Source organism: Salmo trutta, chromosome 35 (assembly GCF_901001165.1).
Source record: "Salmo trutta chromosome 35, fSalTru1.1, whole genome shotgun sequence".
Lineage (NCBI taxonomy): Eukaryota > Metazoa > Chordata > Actinopteri > Salmoniformes > Salmonidae > Salmo > Salmo trutta.
The window spans coordinates 36,791,827-36,816,826 of NC_042991.1; the positions used below are offsets into that span (position 1 = coordinate 36,791,827).

General features: G+C 44.6%; 1 protein-coding gene across 1 annotated transcript; it reads left to right on the forward strand.

The window, feature by feature from the left end:
• Positions 1–4,535: 4,535 nt before the first annotated feature.
• Positions 4,536–22,984, forward strand: LOC115175143 (stathmin-4). The gene is made up of 8 exons (XM_029734360.1): positions 4,536–4,584; positions 6,734–6,791; positions 11,588–11,686; positions 11,849–12,054; positions 12,392–12,583; positions 17,296–17,547; positions 19,240–19,431; positions 21,515–22,984. The coding sequence occupies exons 2-8, from the start codon at positions 6,779–6,781 to the stop codon at positions 21,572–21,574; spliced, it is 1,014 nt and encodes a 337-aa protein (XP_029590220.1). The 5' UTR covers positions 4,536–4,584; positions 6,734–6,778; the 3' UTR covers positions 21,575–22,984.
• Positions 22,985–25,000: the final 2,016 nt, after the last annotated feature.

The following is a 25,000-nucleotide window of genomic DNA, read 5'->3' on the forward strand; positions in this document are numbered from 1 at the left end:
CTCTCTCTCTCTCTCTCTCTCTCTCTCTCTCTCTCTCTCTCTCTCCTCATTGTGTTCCTCTGTCTGTCAGTAATCAGGTCCTCTCTCGCTCTCTCTCTCTCCTCATTGTGTCGCTCTGTCTGTCAGTACTGATGTATTCTATGCAGCGTTCTGTCTGTCCGTCATTAATAACGTCTCCTCTTCAGCGTTGTCTGTCTCTGTGTTTACGGTATGTATGACAACAGGCAGGGTATGTGTATCTGTTGTTTTCTTCTGTCTGGCTGTTAGAACAGGATGATATACGATTCATAATTCAGGAATTTACCTAGATCCTCACAACCATGCGTTCCAAAACAGCACTTTCAGCTGAACGATATTCTGTGTACATTCATGTCGTTGGATATCGGCTTCCGAGCACTGGATTCACTCTGGGTGGGTGGGTGTGTATTGGGATGAGCGGTGCTGACTGGACATTAGGTAATAGGATAAGGAAAGGGGAGGAGGAGAGAGAGGGGAGGAGGAGAGAGAGGGGAGAGAGAGGGGAGAGAGAGGAGAGAGAGAGAGAGAATATGGATAGTAGGCTTTATTTAGAAAAGTAGCATAGATCTACTGACATGCTGATGACAGCAAGAGAGGAAGACAGACAGACAGAGGAGAGGAGAGGAAGACAGACAGACAGACAGACAGACAGACAGACAGACAGACAGACAGACAGACAGACAGACAGACAGACAGACAGACAGACAGACAGACAGAGGAGAGGAGAGGAAGACAGACAGACAGAGGAGAGGAAGACAGACAGACAGAGGAGAGGAAGACAGACAGACAGAGGACAGGAAGACAGACAGACAAAGGACAGGAAGACAGACAGACAGAGGAGAGGAAGACAGACAGACAGAGTGAGGAAGACAGACAGACAGACAGAGGAGAGGAGAGGAGAGGAGAGGAGAGGAGAGGAGAGGAGAGGAGAGGAGAGGAGAGGAGAGGAGAGGAAGACAGACAGACAGACAGACAGACAGACAGACAGACAGACAGACAGACAGACAGACAGACAGACAGACAGACAGACAGACAGACAAAGGAGAGGAAGACAGACAGACAGACAGACAGACAGGCAGACAGGCAGACAGACAGACAGACAGACAGACAGACAGACAGACAGACAGACAGACAGACAGACAGACAGACAGACAGACAGAGGAGAGGAAGACAGACAGACAGAGGAGAGGAAGACAGACAGACAGAGGACAGGAAGACAGACAGACAGAGGACAGGAAGACAGACAGACAGAGGAGAGGAAGACAGACAAACAGAGGAGAGGAAGACAGACAGACAGACAGACAGACGGACGGACGGACGGACGGACGGACAGACAGAGGAGAGGAGAGGAAGACAGACAGAGGAGAGGAAGACAGACAGACAGAGGAGAGGAAGACGGACGGACGGACGGACGGACGGACGGACGGACGGACGGACAGACAGAGGAGAGGAGAGGAAGACAGACAGACAGAGGAGAGGAAGACAGACAGACAGAGGAGAGGAAGACAGACAGACAGAGGACAGGAAGACAGACAGACAAAGGACAGGAAGACAGACAGACAGAGGAGAGGAAGACAGACAGACAGAGTGAGGAAGACAGACAGACAGACAGAGGAGAGGAGAGGAGAGGAGAGGAGAGGAGAGGAGAGGAGAGGAGAGGAAGACAGACAGACAGACAGACAGACAGACAGACAGACAGACAGACAGACAGACAGACAGACAGAGGAGAGGAAGACAGACAGAGGAGAGGAAGACAGACAGAGGACAGGAAGATAGACAGACAGACAGAGGAGAGGAAGACAGACAGACAGAGGAGAGGAAGACAGGCAGACAGAGGAGAGGAAGACAGACAGACAGAGGAAGACAGACAGACAGACAGAGGAAGACAGACAGACAGAGAGAGGTAGACAGACAGACAGAGGAAGACAGACAGACAGACAGAGGAAGACAGACAGACAGACAGAGGAGAGGAAGACAGACAGACAGACAGAGGAAGACAGACAGACAGACAGACAGACAGACAGACAGACAGACAGACAGACAGACAGACAGACAGACAGACAGACAGACAGACAGACAGGAGAGAAGATCTCAGACAGAGGAGAGAATGCAGACTTTCCTGTCTTCTTTATTGACAAACAAGAAGTGAACAGCTTACCATGCAGAATGTGTGTATTGACCAGCCTCTCGGGTGACAGGCGTGAGTGTGTGCTTGAGCGTGGGCAGGGCACCACTGGTCTCTGGAAGTATCATGTCACAGTGGAGAGAGCTGTGACACAGCGGTCTGGACAGTCACAGCGGTCTGGACAGTCACAGTGGAGAGAGCTGTGACACCCCCATCCCTCGTTCCTGGCCACACCCCCATCCCTAGTGCCTGGCCACACCCCCACCCCTAGCAAAGGGGGCTTTAAGTTTTTAATATTAGTCAGGTATATCATGAGATCGTCTGCAAATATGTTTAGTTCATGTTTGCCAATACTGATAGCTGTTACGTTTGGGTCCTGTCTATTTCTTTCTGCAAGCGGTTCAATTGCCAGTGCAAACAACAGGGGGGAGACGGGACATCCCTGTCTTGTGCCCCTTTCTAAAGCAATTTCATCAGATAACGTGTTATTTGTGTATATTTTTTTGAATTATATAATATTTTTATTAAATGTATTATTTCAGCTGGAAAGTTGAAAGCTTCCAAAGTTTTGAATAGAAAAGGCTATTCAAGATGGTCGAAGGCCATTTCGGCATCAACAGCCATTATTGATAAATGTATATCTTGTTTTTTTGCATATTGTATTAAACTGAAACATGTTCTTGTATTTGTTTTTAAATGTCTATTTTTTAAAAATCCAGTTTGATTGACATGTATCAAGTCTGGTAAGACGTCTGGCATTTTATTGCTTATAAGCTTTGTCATTATTTTATTATTTTATTGTCACAATTTATTAAACTTATGGGTCTATAATCAGCAGCCAATTGAGTGACATGTGTTGTCATTTCTGTAAAATCGCAAATGTTTTAACTGTATCTAATATTTATTTTTGGGTGATCTCTGTTTTCAGTGTTTATTTTTTTGTCTGTTGATAATTGCTTCAGGGTTGTTATGTCTAAGAAGGCTATAGAATCTGTCCAACTTTTAATTCTCATTTATACCTTCGGAAAGCATTACATTATTCCACATTTTGTTAAGTTCCAGCCTTATTCTAAAATGGATTAAATTGTTGGGTTTTTTTTCGCTTATCAACCTACACACAATACTCCATAATGACAAAGCAAAAGAGGTTTTTAGAAATGTTTCCAAATAAATAAAAACAAAGAGACATTTCACATTTACATAAGAATTCAGACCCTTTACTCAGTACTTTGTTGAAGCACCTTTGGCAGTGATTACAGCATTGAGTCTTCTTGGGTATGATGCTACAAGCTTGAACAACTGTATTTGGGGACTTTCACCCATTCTTCTCTGCAGATCCTCTCAAGCTCTGTCAGGTTGGATGGGGAGCGTTACTGCACAGCTATTTTCAGGTCTCTCCAGAGATGTTTCATCGGGTTCAAGTCCGGGCTCTGGTGCCAGGTTTCTTCCAGACATGGCATTCAAGCCAAAGAGTTCAAACTTGGTTTCATCATACCAAAGAATCTTATTTCTCATGGTCTGAGAGTCCTTTAGGTGCCTTTTGGCAAACTCCAAGCAGGCTTTCAGGTGCTTCCGTCTGGCCACTCTACCATAAAGGCCTGATTGGTGGAGTGCTGCAGAGATGGTTGTCCTTCTGGAAGGTTCTCCCATCTCCACAGAGGAACTATGGAGCTCTGTCAGAGTGACCATCGGGATCATGGTCACCTCCCAGACCCTTCTCCTCAGATTGCTCAGTTTGGCCGGGCGGCCAGCTCTAGGAAGAGTCTTGGTGCTTCCAAACTTATTCCATTTAAGAATGATGGATGACACTGTGTTCTTGCAGACCTTTAATGCTGCAGAAATCTTTTGGAATCCTTCCCCAGATCCGTGCCTCGACACAATCCTGTCTCGGAGGTCTACAGACAATTCCTTCAACCTCATGGCTTAGTTTTTGCTCTAACTGTGGGACCTTATATAGACAGGTGTGCCTTTCCAAATCATGTCCAATCGATTGAATTTCCCACTCATGGACTCCAATGAAGTTGTAGAAACATCTCAAGGATGATCAATGGAAACAGGATGCACCTGAGCTCAATTTCAAGTCTCATAGCAAAGGGTTTGAATACTTATGTAAATAAAGTATTTCTGTTTTTAATTTTAATACATTTGCAAACTTTTCTAAAAAACAGTTTTCACTTTGGGAATATGGGGTATTGTGTGTAGATTGATGAAGATTTTGATTTTATTTAATCCATTTTAGAATAAGGCTGTAACGTAACAAAATGTGGGAAAAGGGAAGGGGTCTGAATACTTTCCAAATGCGCTGGACATTTTCATAGAAGCTTATAAAATCGTCATTAATTACATTGTTGTTTCTAATTACCGCATTTGTATCTTTGTCTTTTAAATTATAGCTGGTTTAGCGTGTATTCATTTCGTGAGAGCTGCGAGATATTTACCAGGTTAGTTTGCCATTAAGTAGTATGCTTTTAAAATATTGTATTCCTGCTTATTTTCAGAAATTGTATTTTCTTATTTACCTTGTAAAGATTTGTTATGTCCTTTTTCTAAGGTAGTGATTTATTTTTATTTCATTTTAATTTCTAACTCAGATTACATTTTTGCAGAGTGTGAAATTTTCTTTCTCCTAATGTACACCTTAAAGGCGTCCTACATTATGTCAGGGGTCGGCTTCTCTGTCCTTTATGTCTACATTTGTAATTGGTTCTCCAAAACGTTTTTTTAAATATTTTTTATTTCCTGGTGGGTTGAGACATCGCGTTGTTTAGATTTGAAAACCCAACAGTTGTATTGGAAGGGGTCTGCGCTCGAGGGCTGTGTTTGGTTCTCCTCTGTGTCTTTCTCATTCAAACTCACTAAAAAAGCAAGGCCCCTTCATTATCAACGCCTCGTGCTTACATTACAACATCAAAATAGCCTTCCTGAAATTGAAGTCAGGAGGACTTGGAGTTAGGAGTTAGTCTGACTAAGGATTAGTCAGGAGGACTTGGAGTTAGTCTGACTAAGGATTAGTCAGGGGGACTTGGAGTTAGGAGTTAGTCTGACTAAGGATTAGTCAGGAGGACTTGGAGTTAGGACTTAGTCTGACTAAGGATTAGTCAGGAGGACTTGGAGTTAGGAGTTAGTCTGACTAAGGATTAGTCAGGTGGACTTGGTGTTAGGAGTTAGTCTGACTAAGGATTAGTCAGGAGGACTTGGAGTTAGGAGTTAGTCTGACTAAGGATTAGTCAGGAGGACTTGGAGTTAGGAGTTAGTCAGGAGGACTTGGTGTTAGGAGTTAGTCTGACTAAGGATTAGTCAGGAGGACTTGGAGTTAGGAGTTAGCCTGACTAAGGATTAGTCAGGAGGACTTGGAGTTAGGAGTTAGTCTGACTAAGGATTAGTCAGGAGGACTTGGAGTTAGGAGTTAGTCTGACTAAGGATTAGTCAGGAGGACTTGGAGTTAGGAGTTAGTCTGACTAAGGATTAGTCAGGAGGACTTGGAGTTAGGAGTTAGTCTGACTAAGGATTAGTCAGGAGGACTTGGAGTTAGGAGTTAGTCAGGAGGACTTGGTGTTAGGAGTTAGTCTGACTAAGGATTAGTCAGGAGGACTTGGAGTTAGGAGTTAGCCTGACTAAGGATTAGTCAGGAGGACTTGGTGTTAGGAGTTAGTCTGACTAAGGATTAGTCAGGAGGACTTGGAGTTAGGAGTTAGTCTGACTAAGGATTAGTCAGGAGGACTTGGAGTTAGGAGTTAGTCTGACTAAGGATTAGTCAGGAGGACTTGGTGTTAGGAGTTAGTCTGACTGAGGATTAGTCAGGAGGACTTGGAGTTAGGAGTTAGTCTGACTAAAACAGGATGGTTTAACCCTTTTCGATCCAAGAACTGGTCCTAAAATGAGTAGTATTAGGAGCCTGAAGAAGAAACTACCCACTGGGCACAGACGTCAATTCAACGTCTATTCCAGGTTGGTTTCAACGCAATTTCATTGAAATGACGTGGTGTGTGCCCAGTTGGTGGTAGTGTTAGGCCCCTGAAGGAGAAAGTCATGTAAGAATAGATTTTGGCAATATTTTGCATTAATTCAGTGTTGAGGAGCCCATCTGAGGAAGGGTGGAGACAGAGAGAGCAGCTGGTGGAGAGATCTAGAGGGAGAAGGGCTGCCATCCCTCCTTCCCTCTCCCTCTCCACCTCTCTCGGTCTCTCTTTTTCTTTTTCTCTCTCTTTTTCCATCTCTTGCCCTCTCTCTCTCTCTCTCTCTCTCATCTGAATTCACTCTGCCGTTTTCCTCCACGTGTCACGACTGTGATTTATCACTATGATTTATCACTAAACGCGTGCATACACCCACACACAAACACACAGTCACGCTGGTACAGGTTATAGTGCGTGGCAGTAAGGTTAACCTGTACGACTTACATCACAAACATCAGGATTATCAGATACCCTCTCTTCAAAACTAACACTTCTTTATTACCATTCACAGATTGTTCTATTTTCTCATTAAGACTTCAAGCACCAGTCTCTTGAACATAGCGTGACCCTGGGTGATATGTTAACTCAAGATTATTTTAAAGTAAAATCTCATTGAAGCCCTCTTTATCTACAGGAACAGCATTGACCAGAATTGACCTGAGCTCAACACAGTGGAATCATGACCCTAGCAGGTAAGCACTTATCTCCACTTATCGCCGTCATGAAAAGCCCAAATGTACCTCCAACAAACTCCATTAATGCTGTATATAACAGGAGACATCATTAAAACACAACAAAACGTAAGTATGTATACTTATTTAATGTAAAATAACATTGCCCTATACCTATTATACTCGTTGTGTACCTCCAACAGAGGTCCTACACTGGAAACATAACTCCAACATAATGTATGCCATTTTCTGTAAACAATAAATAAGGCCTTTCATAATACCACCAATATAGGTAATGAACCATGGCACTGCATGTACTGTAGCTACTGTGTTAAACCATGTTTGGGAGGTGTATTATTCAACTGTAAACTAAAGAGTTGGGGATGATGCTTTGTATATTTTTGGGGTAGGCTGGGTTGATAGCCAGGGGCCGTAGTTTGGGTGTTGGCTAGGTTTACACTGTCAGAGACACACTGTACTGTACAGTGGACTACAGTGGCTTGCAAAAGTATTCATCCCCCTTGGCATTTTCCTATTTTGTTGCCTTACAACCTGGAATTAAAATTTTAAATAATTGGGGGGGATGCAAAATATGTTTTATTGTGAAACAAACAAGAAATAAGACAAAAAAACTGAAAACTTGAGCGTGCATAACTATTCACCTATTCACCATTCCAAGACATTTAATTGTTTCCCCTTAAACCACTCAAGTGTTGCTTTAGAAGTATGCTTAGGGTCATTGTCCTGCTGGAAGGTGAACCTCCGTCCCAGTCTCAAATCTCAGGAAGACTGAAATAGGTTTCCCTCAAGAATTTCCCTGTATTTATCGCCATCATCACTCCTTCAATTCTGACCAGTTTCCCAGTCCCTGCCGATGAAAAACATCCCCACAGCATGATGCTGCCACCCCCAGGCTTCACTGTGGGGATGGTTTTCTCGGAGTAATAAGAGGTGTTGGGTTTGCGCCAGACATAGAGATTTCCTTGATGGCCAAAAAGCTACATTTTAGTCTCATCTGACCAGAGTACCTTCTTCCATATGTTTGGGGAGTCTCCCACATGCCGTTTGGCGAACACCAAACGTGTTTGCTTTCTTTTTTCTTTAAGCAATGACTTTTTTTGGCCACTCATCCATAAAGCCCAGCTCTGTGGAGTGTACGGCTTAAAATGGCCCTATGGACAGATACTCCAATCTCTGCTGTGGAGCTTTGCAGCTCCTTCAGGGTTATCTTTGGTCTCTTTGTTGCCTCTCTGATTAATGCCCTCCTTGCTTGGTCCATGAGTTTTGATGGGCAGCACTCTCTTGGCTGGTTTGTTGTGGTGCCATATTCTTTCCATTTTCTAATAATGGATTTAATGGTGCTCTGTGGGATGTTCAAAGTTTTTGATATTTTTTTATAACCCAACCCTGATCTGTACTTCTCCACAACTTTATCCCTGAGCTGTTTGGAGAGCTCCTTGGTCTTCATAGTGCTGCTTGCTTGGTGGTGCCCCTTGCTTAGTGGTGTTGCAGACTCTAGGGACCTTCAGAACAGGTGTATATATATACTGAGATCATGTGACAGATCATGTGACACTTAGATTGCACACAGTTGGACTTTATTTAACTAATTATGTGACTTCTGAAGGCAATTGGTTGCACCAGATCTTATTTAGGGGCTTCATAGCAAAGGGGGTGAATACATATAAACACACCACTTTTCCGTTTTCTATTTTTTAGTACATTTTTTGAAACAAGTTCTTTTTTTCCATTTCACTTCAACAATTTTGACTATTTTGTTTATGTCCATTACATGAAATCCAAATAAAAATCAATTTAAATTACAGGTTGTAATGCAACAAAATAGGAAAAACACCAAGGGGGATGAATACTTTTACATGGCATTGTAGGCTAACTACATTTTAGTCATTTAGCAGAAGCTCTTATCCAGAGTGACTTACAGTAGTGAATGCATACATTTCATAAATGTTTTTCTCCGTACTGGTCCCCCATGGGAATCAAACCCACAACCCTGGCGTTGCAAACACCATGCTCTACCAACTGAGCCACACGGGACTACAGCAGAAGTATTGTACAGTGGCCTAGGTTAGGTTAGGCTAACTACAGCAGAGGTTGGTTAGAAGGAGATTCCCTCAACAAGCCAATGTGGGTTTTGGTCCTTTCCTCGACTGACCTAACTTTTTATCTGTTGGGGGAGAAAAATCACTGTTTTCCTGAATTAAAAAAATGTACAAACATGAATTTAAATGAATAAATATGTACCCTAACTGATCTTTCATAACGATAGTGATTAGTGATGATGGAATCTTGGCACGCAGAACCAAATCTCACGTGTGTGTGTGCTATTTGACTTGGCCTTGATTTTCACATTTAAATATTAACTGTCACAAGAGACTAGTGAGGATGAATGATTATGTGTCTGTGTCTATTCTTTATGATGAACTATAGGTGTATATAACTATATATTTTAACAGTACCAGTCAAAAGTTTGGACACACCTACTCATTCAAGGGCTTTTCTTTTCTTTTTACAATTTTCTACATTGTAGAATAATAGTGAAGATAACAACACTATAAAAAAACACATATGAAATCATGTAGTTGGCAAAAAAGTGTCACACAAATCAAAATATATTTTAAATTTGAGATTCTTCAAAGTAGCCAACATTTCCCTTATAACAGTTTTGCACACTCTTGGCGTTCTCTCAACCAGCTTCATGAGGAATGCTTTTCCAACAGTCGTGAAGGAATTCCCACATATGCTGAGCACTTGTTGGCTGCTTTTCCTTCACTCTGAAGTCAAACTCATCCCAAACCATCTCAATTAGGTTGAGGTCGGGTGATTGTGGAGACCAGGTCATCTGAGGCAGCACTCCATCACTCTCCTTCTTGGTCAAATAGCCCTTACACAGCCTGGAGGTGTGTTTTGGGTCATTGTCCTATTGAAAAATAAATTATAGTCTCAGTAAGCGCAAACCAGATGGGATGGCGTATTGCTGCAGAATGCTGTGGTAGCCATGCTGGTTAAATGTGCCTTGAATTGTAAATAAATCACTGACAGTGTCACCAGCAAAGCACCCCCACACATCACACCTCCTCCTCCATGCTTCACGGTGGGAACCACACATGCGGAGATCATCCGTTCACCTACTCTGCGTCTCACAAAGACACAGCAGTCGGAAACCAAAAATCTCAAATTCAGACCCCTTGACTTTTTCCACATTTTGTTACGTTAGAGCCTTATTCTAAAATTGATTAAATAAAACAATTTCCTCAACAATCTGCACACAATACCCCATAATGACAAAGTGAAACAGTTTTTTTTTTTTTATATAAACTTATTTACACAAGTATTCAGACCCTTTACTATGAGACTCAAAATTGAGCTCAGGTGCATCCTGTTTCCATTGATCATCCTTGAGATGTTTCTACAACTTGATTGGAGTCCACCTATGGTAAATTCTATTGATTGGACATGATTTGGAAAGGCACACACCAGTCTATATAAGGTCCCACAGTGCATGTTAGAGCAAAAACCAAGCCATGAGATCAAAGAAAGAGACAGGATTGTGTCGAGTCACAGAACTCGAAGGGTACCAAAAAAAGTCTGCAGCATTAAAGGTCCCCAATAACACAGAGTCTCCATCATTCTTAAATGGAAGTTTGGAGTTTGGAAGTTTGGAACCACCAATACTCCCAAAAGCACCAAGACTTCCTAAAGCTGTCCACCCGGCCAAACTGAGCAATCAGGGGAGAAGGGCCTTGGTCAGGGGGGTGACCAAGAACCTGATGGTCACTCTGACAGAGCTCCAGTGTTCCTCTGTGGAGATGGGAGAACCTTCCAGAAGGACAACCATCTCTGCTACACTCCACCAATCAGGCCTTTAAGGTAGAGCGGCCAGATGGAAGCCACTCCTCTGTAAAGGCTTGGAGTTTGCCAAAAGGCACCTAAAGGACTCTCAGACCATAAGAAACAAGATTGTCTGGTCTGATGAAACAAAGATTGAACTATTTGGCGTGAATGCCAAGCGTCACATCTGGAGGAAACCTGGAACCATCCCTTTGGTGAAGCATGGTGGTGGCAGCATCATGCTGTGGGGATGTTTATCAGCTGCAGGGGCTGGGAGACTAATCAGGATCGAGGGAAAGATGAACTAAGCAAAGTACAGAGAGATCCTTGGTGAAAACCTGGTCCAGACTGGGGCAAAGGTTGACCTTCCAACAGGACACCGACCCTAAGCACACAGCCAAGACAATGCAGGAGTGGCTTCGGGACAAGTCTCTGAATGTCATTGAGTGGCCCAGCCAGAGCCCGGACTTGAACCCGATCTAACATCTCTGGAGAGACCTGAAAATAGCTGTGCTGTGACGCTCCCCATCCAACCTGACAGAGCTTGAGAGGATCTGCAGAGAAGAATGGGAGAAAGACCCCAAATACAGGTGTGCCAAGCTTGTAGCGTCATACACAAGAAGACTCAAGGCTGTAATCGCTGCCAAAGGTGCTTCAACAAAGTGCTGAGTAAAGGGTCTGAATACTTATGTAAAATGTGATATTTCTGCATTTTATTTTTAATACATTTGTAAAATTTCTAAAAAACATTTATTTTCCTTTGTCATTATGGGGTATTGTGTGTAGATTGATGTGTTGGGGAAAAAAACGATGTAATCAATTTTAGAATAAGGCTGTATGTAACGTAACAAAATGTGGAAAAAGTAAAGGGGTCTGAATACTTTCCTAAGGTACTGAGTATATATATATGTGATCAGAGAGGAGATGAAGGCACTGTATATATAACTATAGGTGTGTTTCCCCTGCAGCGTACAGAGAGAAGGTGAAAGAGCTCCCCCTGGTGTCTCTCTTCTGCTCCTGCTTCAACCCTCAGACCATCGACTGTAAGCCCACATACAAAGCAGAAGGTAAAACAACACATTCATAAAGTTCATTCATAAGTTAGAAACGAAAAAGAAAAGACAGCATTGAAGAAAGAAATACATTTGCAGAATATGTAGAAAACGTGTGAGCTAGCTAGTTGTCTAAAGGTTGTGTTTTAAAGCACATACCTCCTATCCCATTCCCAGATGCGGTGGATCTGGGCTGGTGTGTGATAAAGGACGTGGAGGTGATAGAGTTGAACAAGCGTTCTTCGGGCCAGGCCTTCGAGGTCATCCTGAAGCCTCCGTCATTTGATGGCGTCCCAGAGCTCAACGCTACCATGCCCCAACGCAGAGAACTCTCCATGGAGGAGATCCAGAAGAAATTAGAGGCTGCAGAAGAGAGGAGGAAGGTGAGGAGGACAGCGAGGAGGAGAGATACATACACGCGACAACCATAGCGATAGAGAACTCTCAAAAGCCCGTTTTTAGCATGTGCAGTGCCATTGAGGACTTTCACCAATTTGAAGTGGGACTTCCTATTGATTAAGGAAGGTTCTGTTTATTTACCAATTCATAGAACAAGTAGAAGAAGAACATTGACTACTTCAAAATGGAGATGGCCCTCAATGACACTGCCCCACGCTCTCAGGCACCATAATGGGACAGATGTTGCATCCTCTAAGTATCTCTATGGCACAAACACACACCTGTCTGTATCCTGATACCACTCCTCACACCGCCCTCTAGTGCCAGGAGGCTGAGCTGCTGAAGCACCTGGCAGAGAAGAGAGAGCACGAGAGAGAGGTGATTCAGAAGGCCTTAGAGGAGAACAACAACTTCATCAAGAACGCCAAGGAGAAGCTGGAGCAGAAGATGGAGGCCAACAAGGAGAACAGAGAGGCTCTGCTGGCGGCCATGTTGGAACGACTGCAGGAGAAGGTGATGTTTAGCCACGCTCACGCTCTTTCTCTCTATTCTCTCTATTCTGTCTGTCTGTCTGTCTGCCTGTCTGCCTGTCTGTCTGTCTGTCTGTCTGTCTGTCTCAGAAGAAGAAGTTAATGTTTAGCTTCTCTCCTTATTTATTTCTCTTGAGTTTCTCTCTCTAGTCTCTCTCTCGCTCTTTCTCTCTCTCTCTAGTCTCTATCTGTCTCTAGTTTCACTCTAGTCTCTTTCAAGTCTCTCTCTAGTCCATCTCTATTCTCTCTCTCTCTCATCCCTCTCTAGTCTCTCTCTTTCTTTCTTTAGTCCATCTCTATTCTCTCTCTCTCTAGTCCCTCTCTAGTCTCTCTCTCTCTCTCTAGTCCCTCTCTAGCCTTTGTCTTTCACTCTCTCTCTCTAGTCTCTCTCCCTCTATTTTATATACAGTGCCTTGAAAAAGTATTTGCCCCCTTTCTGATTTTCTCTATTTTTGCTGAATGTTATCAGATCTTCAACCAAAACCTAATATTAGATAAAGGGAACCTGAGTTTACAAATAACAATATCTCTCTCATCGTCATTCAGTGCATAGGTTTACCTCCACTGTATTCACATCCTACCATACCTTTGTCTGTACATTATGCCTTGAATCTATTCTACCGTGCCTAGAAACCTGCTCCTTTTACTCTCTGTTACGAACACACTAGACAACCAGTTCTTATAGCCTTTAGCCGTACCCTTACCCTACTCCTCCTCTGTTCCTCTGGTGATGTGGAGGTTAATCCAGGCCCTGCAGCCCCTAGCATCACTCCCATTCCCCCAGGCGCTCTCATTTGTTGACTTCTGTAACTGTAAAAGACATGGATTCATGCATGTTAACATTAGAAGCCTCCTCCCTAACTTTGTTTTATTCACTGCCTTAGCACACTCTGCCAACCCGGATGTCCTAGCCGTGTCTGAATCCTGGCTTAGGAAGACCACCACAAACACTGAAATTTCCATCCCTAACTGTAACATTTTCCTACAAGATAGAACTGCCAAAGGGGGCGGAGTTGCAATCTACTGCAGAGATAGCCTGCAGAGTTCTGTCTTACTATCCAGGTCTGTGCCCGAACAATTTGAGCTTCTACTTTTAAAAATCCACCTTTCCAGAAACATGTCTCTCACCGTTGTCGCTTGCTATAGACCACCTTCTGCCCCCAGCTGTGCCCTGGACACCATATGTGAATTGATTGCCCCCCCCCCATATATCTTCAGAGCTCGTGCTACTAGGTGACCTAAACTGGGAAATGCTTAACACCCTGGCCATCCTACAATCTATGCTTGATGCCCTCAATCTCACACAAATTATCAATGAACCTACCAGGTACAACCCCAAATCCGTAAACACGGACACCCTCATAGATATCATCCTAACCAATCTGCCCTTCAAATACAACTCTGCCGTCTTCAACCAGGATCTCAGCGATCATTGCCTGCGTCCGTAATGGGTGGGCGGTCAAACGACCACCCCTCGTCACTGTCAAACGCTCCCTAAAACACTTCAGCAAGCAGGCCTTTCTAATCGACCTGGCCCGGGTATCCTGGAAGGATATTGACCTAATTCTGTCAGTAGAGGATGCCTGGTTGTTCTTTAAAAGTGCTTTCCTCACCATCTTAAATGAGCATGCCCCATTCAAAAAATGTAGAACCAGGAACAGATATAGCCCTTGGTTCACTCCAGACCTGACTGCCCTTGACCAGCACAAAAACATCCTGTGGCGTACTGCATTAGCATCGAATAGCCCCCGCGATATGCAACTTTTCAGAGAAGTTAGGAACCAATATACATAGGCAGTTAGGAAAGCAAAGGCTAGCTTTTTTAAACAGAAATTTGCATCCTTTAGCACAAACTCCAAAAACATTCTGGGACACTGTAAAGTCCATGGAGAATAAGAACACCTCCTCCCAGCTGCCCACTGCACTGAGGCTAGGAAACACTGTCACCACCGATAAATCTGCGATAATTGACAATTTCAATAAGCATTTTTCTACGGCTGGCCATGCTTTCCACCTGGCTACCCCTACCCCGGTCAACAGCCCTGCACCACCCACAGCAACTTGCCCAAGCCTCCCCCATTTTTCTTCACCCAAATCCAGATAGCTGATGTTCTGAAAGAGCTGCAAAATCTGGACCCCTACAAATCAGCCGGGCTAGACAATCTGGACCCTCTCTTTCTAAAATTATCTGCCGAAATTGTTGCAACCCCTATTACTAGCCCGATCAACCTCTCTTTCGTATCTTCTGAGATCCCCCAAAGATTGGAAAGCTGCCGCGGTCATCCCCCTCTTCAAAGGGGGAGACACTCTTGACCAAAACTGTTACAGACCTATATCTATCCTGCCTTTCTAAGGTCTTCGAAAGCCAAGATAACAAACAGATCACCGACCATTTCGAATCCCACCGTACCTTCTCCGCTATGAAATCTGGTTTCCGAGCTGGTCATGGGTGCACCTCAGCCACGCTCAAGGTCCTAAACGATATCATAACCGCCATCGATAAGAGACAATACTGTGCAGCTGTATTCATCGACCTGGCCAAAGCTTTCGACCCTGTCAATCACCACATTCTTATCGGCAAACTCAACAGCCTTGGTTTCTCAAATGACTGCCTCGCCTGGTTCACCAACTACTTCTCAGAGTTCAGTGTGTCAAATCGGAGGGCCTGTTGTCCGGACCTCTGGCAGTCTCTCTGGGGGTGCCACAGGGTTCAATCCTCGGGCTGACTCTTTTCTCTGTACACATCAATGATGTCGCTCTTGCTGCTGGTGATTCTCTGATCCACCTCTACACAGACGACACCATTCTGTATACTTCTGGCCCTTCTTTGGACACTGTGTTAACTAACCTCCAGATGAGCTTCAATGCCATACAACACTCCTTCCGTGGCCTCCAACTGCTCTTAAATGAAAATAAAACTAAATGCATGCTCTTCAACTGATCGCTGTCCACACCTGCCCGCCCGTCCAGCATCGCTACTCTGGACGGTTCTGACTTAGAATATGTGGACAACTACAAATACCTAGGTGTCTGGTTAGACTGTAAACTCTCCTTCCAGACTCACATTAAGCATCTCCAATCCAAAATTAAATCTAGAATCGGGTTCCTATTTCGCAACAAAATATCCTTCACTCATGCTGCCAAACATACCCTCGTAAAACTGACTATCCTACCGATCCTTGACTTCGGCGATGTCATTTGCAAAATACTCCAAAACTCTACTCGGCAAATTGGATGCAGTCTATCACAGTGCCATCCGTTTTGTCACCAAAGCCCCATAAACTACCCACCACTGCGACCAGTATGCTCTCGTTGTATGGCCCTCGCTACATATTCGTCGCCAAACCAACTGGCGCCAGGTCATTTATAAGTCTTTGCTAGGTAAAGCCCCACCTTATCTCAGCTCACTGGTCACCATAGTAGCACCCACCCGTAGCACGCACTCCAGCAGGTATATATCACTGGTCACCCCCAAAGCCAATTCCTCCTTTGGCCGTCTTTCCTTCCAGTTCTCTGCTGCCAATGACTGGAACGAACTGCAAAAATCACTGAAGCTGGAGACTCATATCTCCCTCACTAGCTTTAAGCAGCAGCTGTCGAAGCAGCTCACAGATCACTGCACCTGTACATAGCCCATCTGTAAATAGCCCATCAAACTACCTCATCCCCATACTGTTATTTATTTTATTTATTTTGCTTCTTTGCATCCCAGTATCTCTACTTGCACTTCTCATCTTCATTCCAGTGTTTAATTGCTATATTGTAATTATTTTGCCACTATGGCCTGTTTATTGCCTTACCTCCGTTATCCTACCTCATTTGCACCCACTGTATATAGACTTTTTCTACTGTATTATTGACGGTATGTTTGTTTATTCCATGTGTAACTCTGTGTTGTTGTTTTTGTCGCACTGCTTTGCTTCATCTTGGCCAGGTCGCAGTTGTAAATGAGAACTTGTTCTCAACTGGCCTAACCTGGTTAAATAAAAGGTGAAATAAAAAAATAAAGAAAATTAAAAAATAAAAAAATAGAGAAAATTAGAAAGGGGGCGTTCACTTTGATTTATCTACTCAAGCTCTTTCTTTCACCTCCCTCTCTCTTCCACTTACCAGGCTCTCTAAATTAGAATGTTTACATTTTCAAAAAATTTGAATTAATGAATGTTATACTGTAACAGCCGTCTGAAAGAGGAGACCAAGGCGCAGCGTGGTTAGTGCTCATCATGATATTTTAATGGAACACTTTAAACAAAACAAAAAAACGAACGACAGCCAAAACAGTTCTGTCAGGTAACAACACTAAACAGAAATTAACCACCCACAAAACCCAAAGGAAAACAGGCTACCTAAGTATGGCTCCCAATCAGCGACAACGATGTACAGCTGTCCCTGATTGAGAGCCATACCAGGCCAAAACAATGAAATACAAAAACATAGAAAAAGGACATAGAATGCCCACCCTAGTCACACCCTGGCCTAACCAAAATAGAGAACATAAACCTCTCTATGGCCAGGGCGTGACATATACAGACACTTAACATTATTTTTGTTTCTGTCAGATCATTTCCATGTTGACTACCTTCATTGAGTGCCTTAGGAGCTTTTGTTTTATGCTGTTTTTCTGTCTGGGTTTTACCGAATTAATGCTAATAGATTCCTGAATGTAACTATTGTTGTTGTTTTCCTGTGTGGCAGGACAAACATGCAGAAGAGGTTAGGAAAAAGGTACTAGCTTTGGCAGATGCGGTGGATCTGGGCTGGTGTGTGATAAAGGACGTGGAGGTGATAGAGTTGAACAAGCGTTCTTCGGGCCAGGCCTTCGAGGTCATCCTGAAGCCTCCGTCATTTGATGGCGTCCCAGAGCTCAACACTACCATGCCCCAACGCAGAGAACTCTCCATGGAGGAGATCCAGAAGAAACTAGAGGCTGCAGAGGAGAGGAGGAAGGTGAGGAGGACAGGGAGGGGGAGAAGAGACACTAGGAAACAGGGAGGAGGAAATGAGACACAAGGAGACAGTGGGGAGGAGAGGAGACAGTAGGAGACAGGGAGGAGTAGAGGAGACACTAGGAGCCAGGGAGGAGTAGAGGAGACACTAGGAGACAGGGAGGAGGAGAGGAGACACTAGGAGACAGGGAGGAATAGAGGAGACACTAGGAGACAGGGAGGAAGAGACACTAGGAGACGGGGAGGAGGAGAGGAGACACTAGGAGACAGGGAGGAGTAGAGGAGACTAGGAGACAGGGGGGAGGAGAGGAGACACTAGGAGACAGGGAGGAAGACAAACTAGGAGACAGGGAGGAGGAGAGGAGACCCTAGGAGACGGAGAAGAGGAGAGGAGGAGAGGAGACACTAGGAGACAGGGAGGAGAGAGAGGAGACTAGGAGACAGGGAGGAGGGGAGGAGACACTAGGAGACAGGGAGGAGTAGAGGAGACACTAGGAGACGGAGAGGAGGAGAGGAGACACTAGGAGACAGGGAGGAGAGAGAGGAGACTAGGAGACATGGAGGAGGGGAGGAGGCAGTAGGAGACAGGGAGGAGGAGAGGAGACACACTAGGAGACAGAGAGGAGGAGAGGAGACAGGGAGGAGGAAAGGAGACACTAGGAGACAGGGAGGAGGTAGAGGAGACAGTAGGAGACAGGGAGGAGGAGAGGAGACAGGGAAGAGGAAAGGAGACAGTAGGAGACAGGGGGGAGAGGAGACAGTAGGAGACAGGGAGGAAGACAAACTAGGAGACAGGGAGGAGGAGAGGAGACACTAGGAGACAGGGAGGAGGAGAGGAGACACTAGGAGACAGGGAGGAGGAGAGGAGACACTAGGAGACAGGGAGGAGTAGAACCGACACTAGGAGACAGGGAGGAAGAAACGTTAGGAGACGGAGAGGAGGAGAGGAGGAGAGGAGACACCAGGAGACAGGGAGGAGAGAGAGGAGACAGTAGGAGACAGGGAGGAGGGGAGGAGACAGTAGGAGACAGGGAGGAGGTAGAGGAGACAGTAGGAGACAGGGAGGAGGAGTGGAGACAGTAGGAGACAGGGAGGAGGAGTGGAGACACACTAGGAGACAGAGAGGAGGAGAGGAGACTAGGAGACAGGGAGGAGGAGAGGAGACTAGGAGACAGGGAGGAGGAGTGGAGACAGTAGGAGACAGGGAGGAGGTAGAGGAGACAGTAGGAGACAGGGAGGAGGAGTGGAGACACACTAGGAGACAGAGAGGAGGAGAGGAGACTAGGAGACAGGGAGGAGGAGAGGAGACTAGGAGACAGGGAGGAGGAGTGGAGACAGTAGGAGACAGGGAGGAGGTAGAGGAGACAGTATGAGACAGGGAGGAGGAGTGGAGACAGGGAAGAGGAAAGGGGACAGTAGGAGACAGGGAGGAGGTCGAGGAGACTAGGAGACGGGGAGGAGGAAAGGAGACAGTATGAGACAGGGAGGAGGAGAGGAGACACACTAGAAGACAGAGAGGAGGAGCGGAGACAGGGAGGAGGAGAGGAGAAGAGGAAGATGAGGAGGAAGATGAGGCAGGGAAGACACACACACACATAATCATGCACGTACACTCACTACGCATAAACACACTCACCATAATCCATGTCTGTTTGTATCCTGCTCCTGATACACTCCTCACACCGCCCTCTAGTGCCAGGAGGCTGAGCTGCTGAAGCACCTGGCAGAGAAGAGAGAGCACGAGAGAGAGGTGATTCAGAAGGCCTTAGAGGAGAACAACAACTTCATCAAGAACGCCAAGGAGAAGCTGGAGCAGAAGATGGAGGCCAACAAGGAGAACAGAGAGGCTCTGCTGGCGGCCATGTTGGAACGACTGCAAGAGAAGGTAATACTTTCTCTCGAGTTTCTTTCTCTTTCCCTTTATTCATGCTCTCTGTCTCTCTCTATAGTCTCTTCTCTTGGAGAAGTAAAGTTTACCTCCTTTCTTTCTCTTGAGTTTTTCTCTCTCTCTTTCCCTCCCGTCTCTATCACTCTCTATTTCTATATATCTCTATATCTTTCTCCTAACTCTCTCTTTAGTCTCCGTCTCTCTTTAGTCTCCGTCTCTCTTCAATCTCCCTCTCTCTTTAGTCTCCGTCTCTCTTTAGTCTCCCTCTCTCTTTAGTCTCCCTCTCTCTTTAGTCTCCCTCTCTCTTTAATTTCCCTGTCTTAAGTCTCCCTCTCTCTTTGTTCTTCCTCTTTCCCTCTTTAGTCTCCCTCTCTCTCTTTAGTCTCCTCCCTCTTTAGTCTCCCTCTCTCTCTTTAGTCTCCTCCCTCTTTAGTCTCCCTCTCTCTCTTTAGTCTCCCTCTCTCTTTATTCTCCCTCTCTCTAGTGTCTCTCTCTCCTAGTCTCTCTAGTGTCTCTCTCCTAGTCTCTCTAGTGTCTCTCTCTAGTGTCTCTCTCTAGTGTCTCTCTAGTGTCTCTATCTCTGTCTCTCTCTCCTAGTCTCTCTATGTCTCTCTCTAGTGTCTCTCTCTAGTGTCTCTCTCTAGTGTCTCTCTCTCCTAGTCTCTCAATGTCTCTCTCTAGTGTCTCTCTCTCCTAGTCTCTCTATGTCTCTCTCTAGTGTCGCTCTCTCCTAATCTCGCTATGTCTCTCTCCTAGTCTCTCTAGTGTCTCTCTCTCCTAGTCTCTCTATGTCTCTCTCTCCTAGTCTCTCTAGTGTCTCTCTCTAGTGTCTCTCTCTCCTAGTCTCTCTAGTGTCTCTCTCTAGTGTCTCTCTCTCCTAGTCTCTCTAGTGTCTCTCTCAAGTGTCTCTCTCTCCTAGTCTCTCTAGTGTCTCTCTCTCCTAGTCTCTCTATTTCTCTCTCTAGTGTTTCTCTCTCCTAGTCTCTCTATGTCTCTCGCTAGTGTCTCTCTCTCCTAGTCTCTCTGGTGTCTCTTTCTAGTGTCTCTCTCTCCTAGTCTCTCTAGTGTCTCTCTCTCCTAGTCTTTCTAGTGTCTCTCTCTAGTGTCTCTCTCTCCTAGTCTCTCTAGTGTCTTTCTTTAGTGTCTCTCTCTCCTAGTCTCTCTAGTGTCTCTCTCTATGTCTCTCTCCTAGTCTCTCTAGTGTCTCTCTCTAGTGTCTCTCTCTCCTAGTCTCTCTATGGCTCTCTCTAGTGTCTCTCTCTCCAAGTCTCTGATTGTCTCTCTCTATGTCTCTCTCTCCTAGTCTCTCTAGTGTCTATCTCTAGTGTCTCTCTCTCCTAGTCTCTCTATGTCTCTCTCTAGTGTCTCTCTCTCCTAGTCTCTCTAGTGTCTCTCTCTCTAGTCACTCTCTCTCCTAGTCTCTCTATGTCTCTCTCTAGTGTCTCTCTCTCCTAGTCGCTCTATGTCTCTCTAGTGTCTCTCTCTCCTAGTCTCTCTAGTGTCTCTCTCTCCTAGTCTCTCATTGTCTCTCTCTAGTGTCTCTCTCTCCTAGTCTCTCTAGTGTCTCTCTCTCCTAGTCTCTCATTGTCTCTCTCTAGTGTCTCTCTCTCCTAGTCGCTCTATGTCTCTCTCTAGTGTCTCTCTCTCCTAGTCCCTCTAGTGTCTCTCTCTCCTAGTCTCTCATTGTCTCTCTCTAGTGTCTCTCTCTCCTAGTCTCTCTAGTGTCTCTCTCTCCTAGTCTCTCATTGTCTCTCTCGAGTGTCTCTCTCTCCTAGTCACTCTAGTGTCTCTCTCCCTTTAGTTAATCTATTCTAACTCTCAAAAAAAATTGCATCACCACAAACTCTCATCTACTGTATATTCCTCCTGTCTAAAATCTCAAACCTCATATTATACAGACACTAAACACATTTTGGTTTCTAGCTTGTCTAAGTTTTTATCTGGTCATTCCCATGTTGAGTACCTCCCTTGAGAACCTCAGGAGATTTTGTTTTATTCTGTTTATGTCTTCATTTTACCGTAATTAATGCTAATAGATTCCTAAATGTAAATATTGTTGTTGTTGTTTTCCGTGTGGCAGAATAAACACAGAGAAGAGGTGAGGAAGAACAAAGAACTGAAAGAGGAAGCCTGCTGGTAGACGAGTGGAGCGAGAGAGTGGTTTTGTGAGTCGACAAGGGAAATAAAAGAGAACTGAAAACAACCCCATCTGAACTATGAACACAGGAGTTAATGTAAACGGTAACGAATTGGAACAAGCGCACAAAATTAAACAGGGATTCCACAACACACAACAAAAACATTGTGATGAAATAAAAGAGATAAGAACATGTTTGTCTGGTAATGTAAGGTGCACCAGAGTGTGAGGGGATGGAGAGAGGGGATCTGGGTGTGAAGGAATGTTTTAATGATGCTAATTATGTGGGAACAGAAAGAGTGAAGCTGGTGATTGTGGTGGAACACAGTGGAGTGGTACGTTATCAATATGGTGCCGCAGTCAGCACCAAAACATACAGTAACACACCGTCAGAGCCCACTGTCCCAGAGCTGACTGAACACACCCTCAGAGCCCACTGTCCCAGAGCTGACTGAACACACCCTCAGAGCCCACTGTCCCAGAGCTGACTGAACACACCCTCAGAGCCCACTATCCCAGAGCTGACTGAACACACCCTCAGAGCCCACTGTCCCAGAGCTGACTGAACACACCCTCAGAGCCCACTATCCCAGAGCTGACTGAACACACCCTCAGAGCCCACTAGCCCAGAGCTGACTGAACACACCCTCAGAGCCCACTGTCCCAGAGCTGACTGAACACACCCTCAGAGCCCACTATCCCAGAGCTGACTGAACACACCCTCAGAGCCCACTATCCCAGAGCTGACTGAACACACCCTCAGAGCCCACTATCCCAGAGCTGACTGAACACACCCTCAGAGCCCACTATCCCAGAGCTGACTGAACACACCCTCAGAGCCCTCTATCCCAGAGCTGACTGAACACACCCTCAGAGCCCACTATCCCAGAGCTGACTGAACACACCCTCAGAGCCCACTATCCCAGAGCTGACTGAACACACCCTCAGAGCCCACTATCCCAGAGCTGACTGAACACACCCTCAGAGCCCACTATCCCAGAGCTGACTGAACACACCCTTAGAGCCCACTATCCCAGAGCTGACTGAACACACCCTCAGAGTCCACTATCCCACTAGCTAACTCAACAACATCCACACTCTGTATCTCACTTGCAGGCGTTTACACGTCAAAATGATTTCTACTGTGATACGTTTTTCCCTATAGCTTTATGGAGATGCTGTAACCAGCTCATGCACATCATTCACCCGTACACTATTTGGAATTTACCGGGGGAACACTATCAATGATAAATCGTTTGTGTATGTCAGATATGTCAGATTGGATTGTGTCATTGGAAAAGGCTAAATATGTCTCAAGTACTCTCAAGTAATTTTAGCAAATGTATTAAAAATGAAATACAGAAATATCTAATTTACATAAGTATTCACACAGTCAATAAATGTTTGAATCACCTTTGGCATCGATTATAGCTGTAAGTCTTTCTGTGTAAGTCTCTAAGAACTTTGCACACCTGGATTGTACAATATTTGCACAAATTCTTCAAGCTCTGTCAAGTTGGTTGTTGATCATTGCTAGACAGCCATTTTCAAGTCTTGCCATAGATTTTCAAGCCAAGTTAAGTCCAAAATGTAACTAGGCCACTCAGGAACATCCGCTGTCTTCTTGGTAAGCGACTCCAGTGTAGATATGGCCTTGTGTTTTAGGTTATTGTCCTCCTGAAAGGTGAATTCATCTCCCAGTGTCTGGTGGAAAGCAGACTGAACCATGTTTTCTTCTAGGATTTTGCCTGTGCTTAGCTCCATTACATTTATTTTTTATCCTGAAAAACTCCTCAGTCCTTAACAATACCAAGCATACCCATAACATGATGTAGCCACCACTATACTTGGAAATATGGAGAGTAGTACTCAGTGATGTGTTCTAGTGGATTTAACACAAAACATAACACTTTGTATTCAGGACAAACAGTTAATTGCTTTGCCACATTTTTTGCAGTATTACTTAAGTACCTTGTTGCAAACAGGATGCATGTTTTGGAATATTTTAATTCTGTACAGTCTCCCTTTTCACTCTGTCAATTAGGTTAGTATTGTGGCGTAACTACATTGCTGTTTATTCATCCTAAATGTTCTTGTATCACAGCCATTAAACTCTGTAACTGTTTTAAAGTCCCCATTGGCCTCATGGTGAAATCCCTGAGCGGTTTCCTTCCTCTCCGACAACTAAGTTAGGAAGGACACCTGCATCTTTGTAGTGACTGGGTGTATTGATACACCATCCAAAGTGTACCCATCTACCAATTGGTGCCCTTTGCGAGGCATTGGAAAACCTCCCTGGTCTTTGTGGTTGAATCTGTGTTTGAAATTCACTGCTTGACTGAGGGACCTTACAGATAATTGTATGTGTGTGGTACAGAGATGAGGTAGTCATTACAAAAATCATGTTAAACACTATTATTGAACACAGAGAGTCCATGCAATTTATTATGTGACTTAAGCATATTTCTTTTTACTCCTGAATGTATTTAGGCTTGCCACATTTTGGGGCGGCAGGTAGCCTAGTGGTTAGAGCGTTGGGCCAGTAACCGAAAGGTTGCTGGATCGAATCCCTGAGCTGACAAGGTAAAAATCTGTCTTTCTTCCCCTGAACAAGATAGTTAACCCACTGTTCCCCTGTAGGATGTCCTTGTAAATAATAATTTTTTCTTAACAGACTTGCCTAGTTAATTATTTTTTTTAAATAATATCTTAACATAAAACATTTCAACTTTTCATTTAGAATTAATTTGTACAATTTCTAAAAGCATAATTCCACTTTGACATTATGGGGTATTGTGTTTAGGCCAGTGACACAAAATCTCAATTTAATCCATTTTTAAATTCAGGCTATAACACAACAAAATGTGGGAAAAGTCTACGGGTGTGAAGACTTTCTGATGGCGATGTACATGTAGAGGGCAGAATACGTCTTGGGGAAACGAAAGGGAGGGTGTAACCTAAAGTAGCAGCCGTACCAGAAACGCATTAAACTAGATCCCCTACATACTGGTCTGAAACTAGATCCCCTACATACTGGTCTGAATCTAGATCCCCCTACATACTGGTCTGAAACTAGATCCCCCTACATACTGGTCTGAAACTATATCCCCCTACATACTGGTCTGAAACTAGATACCCCTACATACTGGTCTGAAACTAGATCCCCTACATACTGGTCTGAAACTAGATCCCCTACATACTGGTCTGAAACTAGATCCCCCTACATACTGGTCTGAAACTAGATCCCCTACATACTGGTCTGAAACTAGATCCCCTACATACTGGTCTGAAACTAGATCCCCCTACATACTGGTCTGAAACTAGATCCCCTACATACTGGTCTGAAACTAGATCCCCTACATACTGGTCTGAAACTAGATCATCTACATATTGGTCTGAAACTAGATCCCCTACATACTGGTCTGAAAC

Coding starts and splice junctions, on each gene's coding strand:
- LOC115175143 (XM_029734360.1), top strand. Junction 17,548..19,239: donor CTGCAGAGGAGAGGAGGAAG/GTGAGGAGGACA, acceptor ACCGCCCTCTAG/TGCCAGGAGGCTGAGCTGCT. Junction 19,432..21,514: donor TGGAACGACTGCAAGAGAAG/GTAATACTTTCT, acceptor TCCGTGTGGCAG/AATAAACACAGAGAAGAGGT.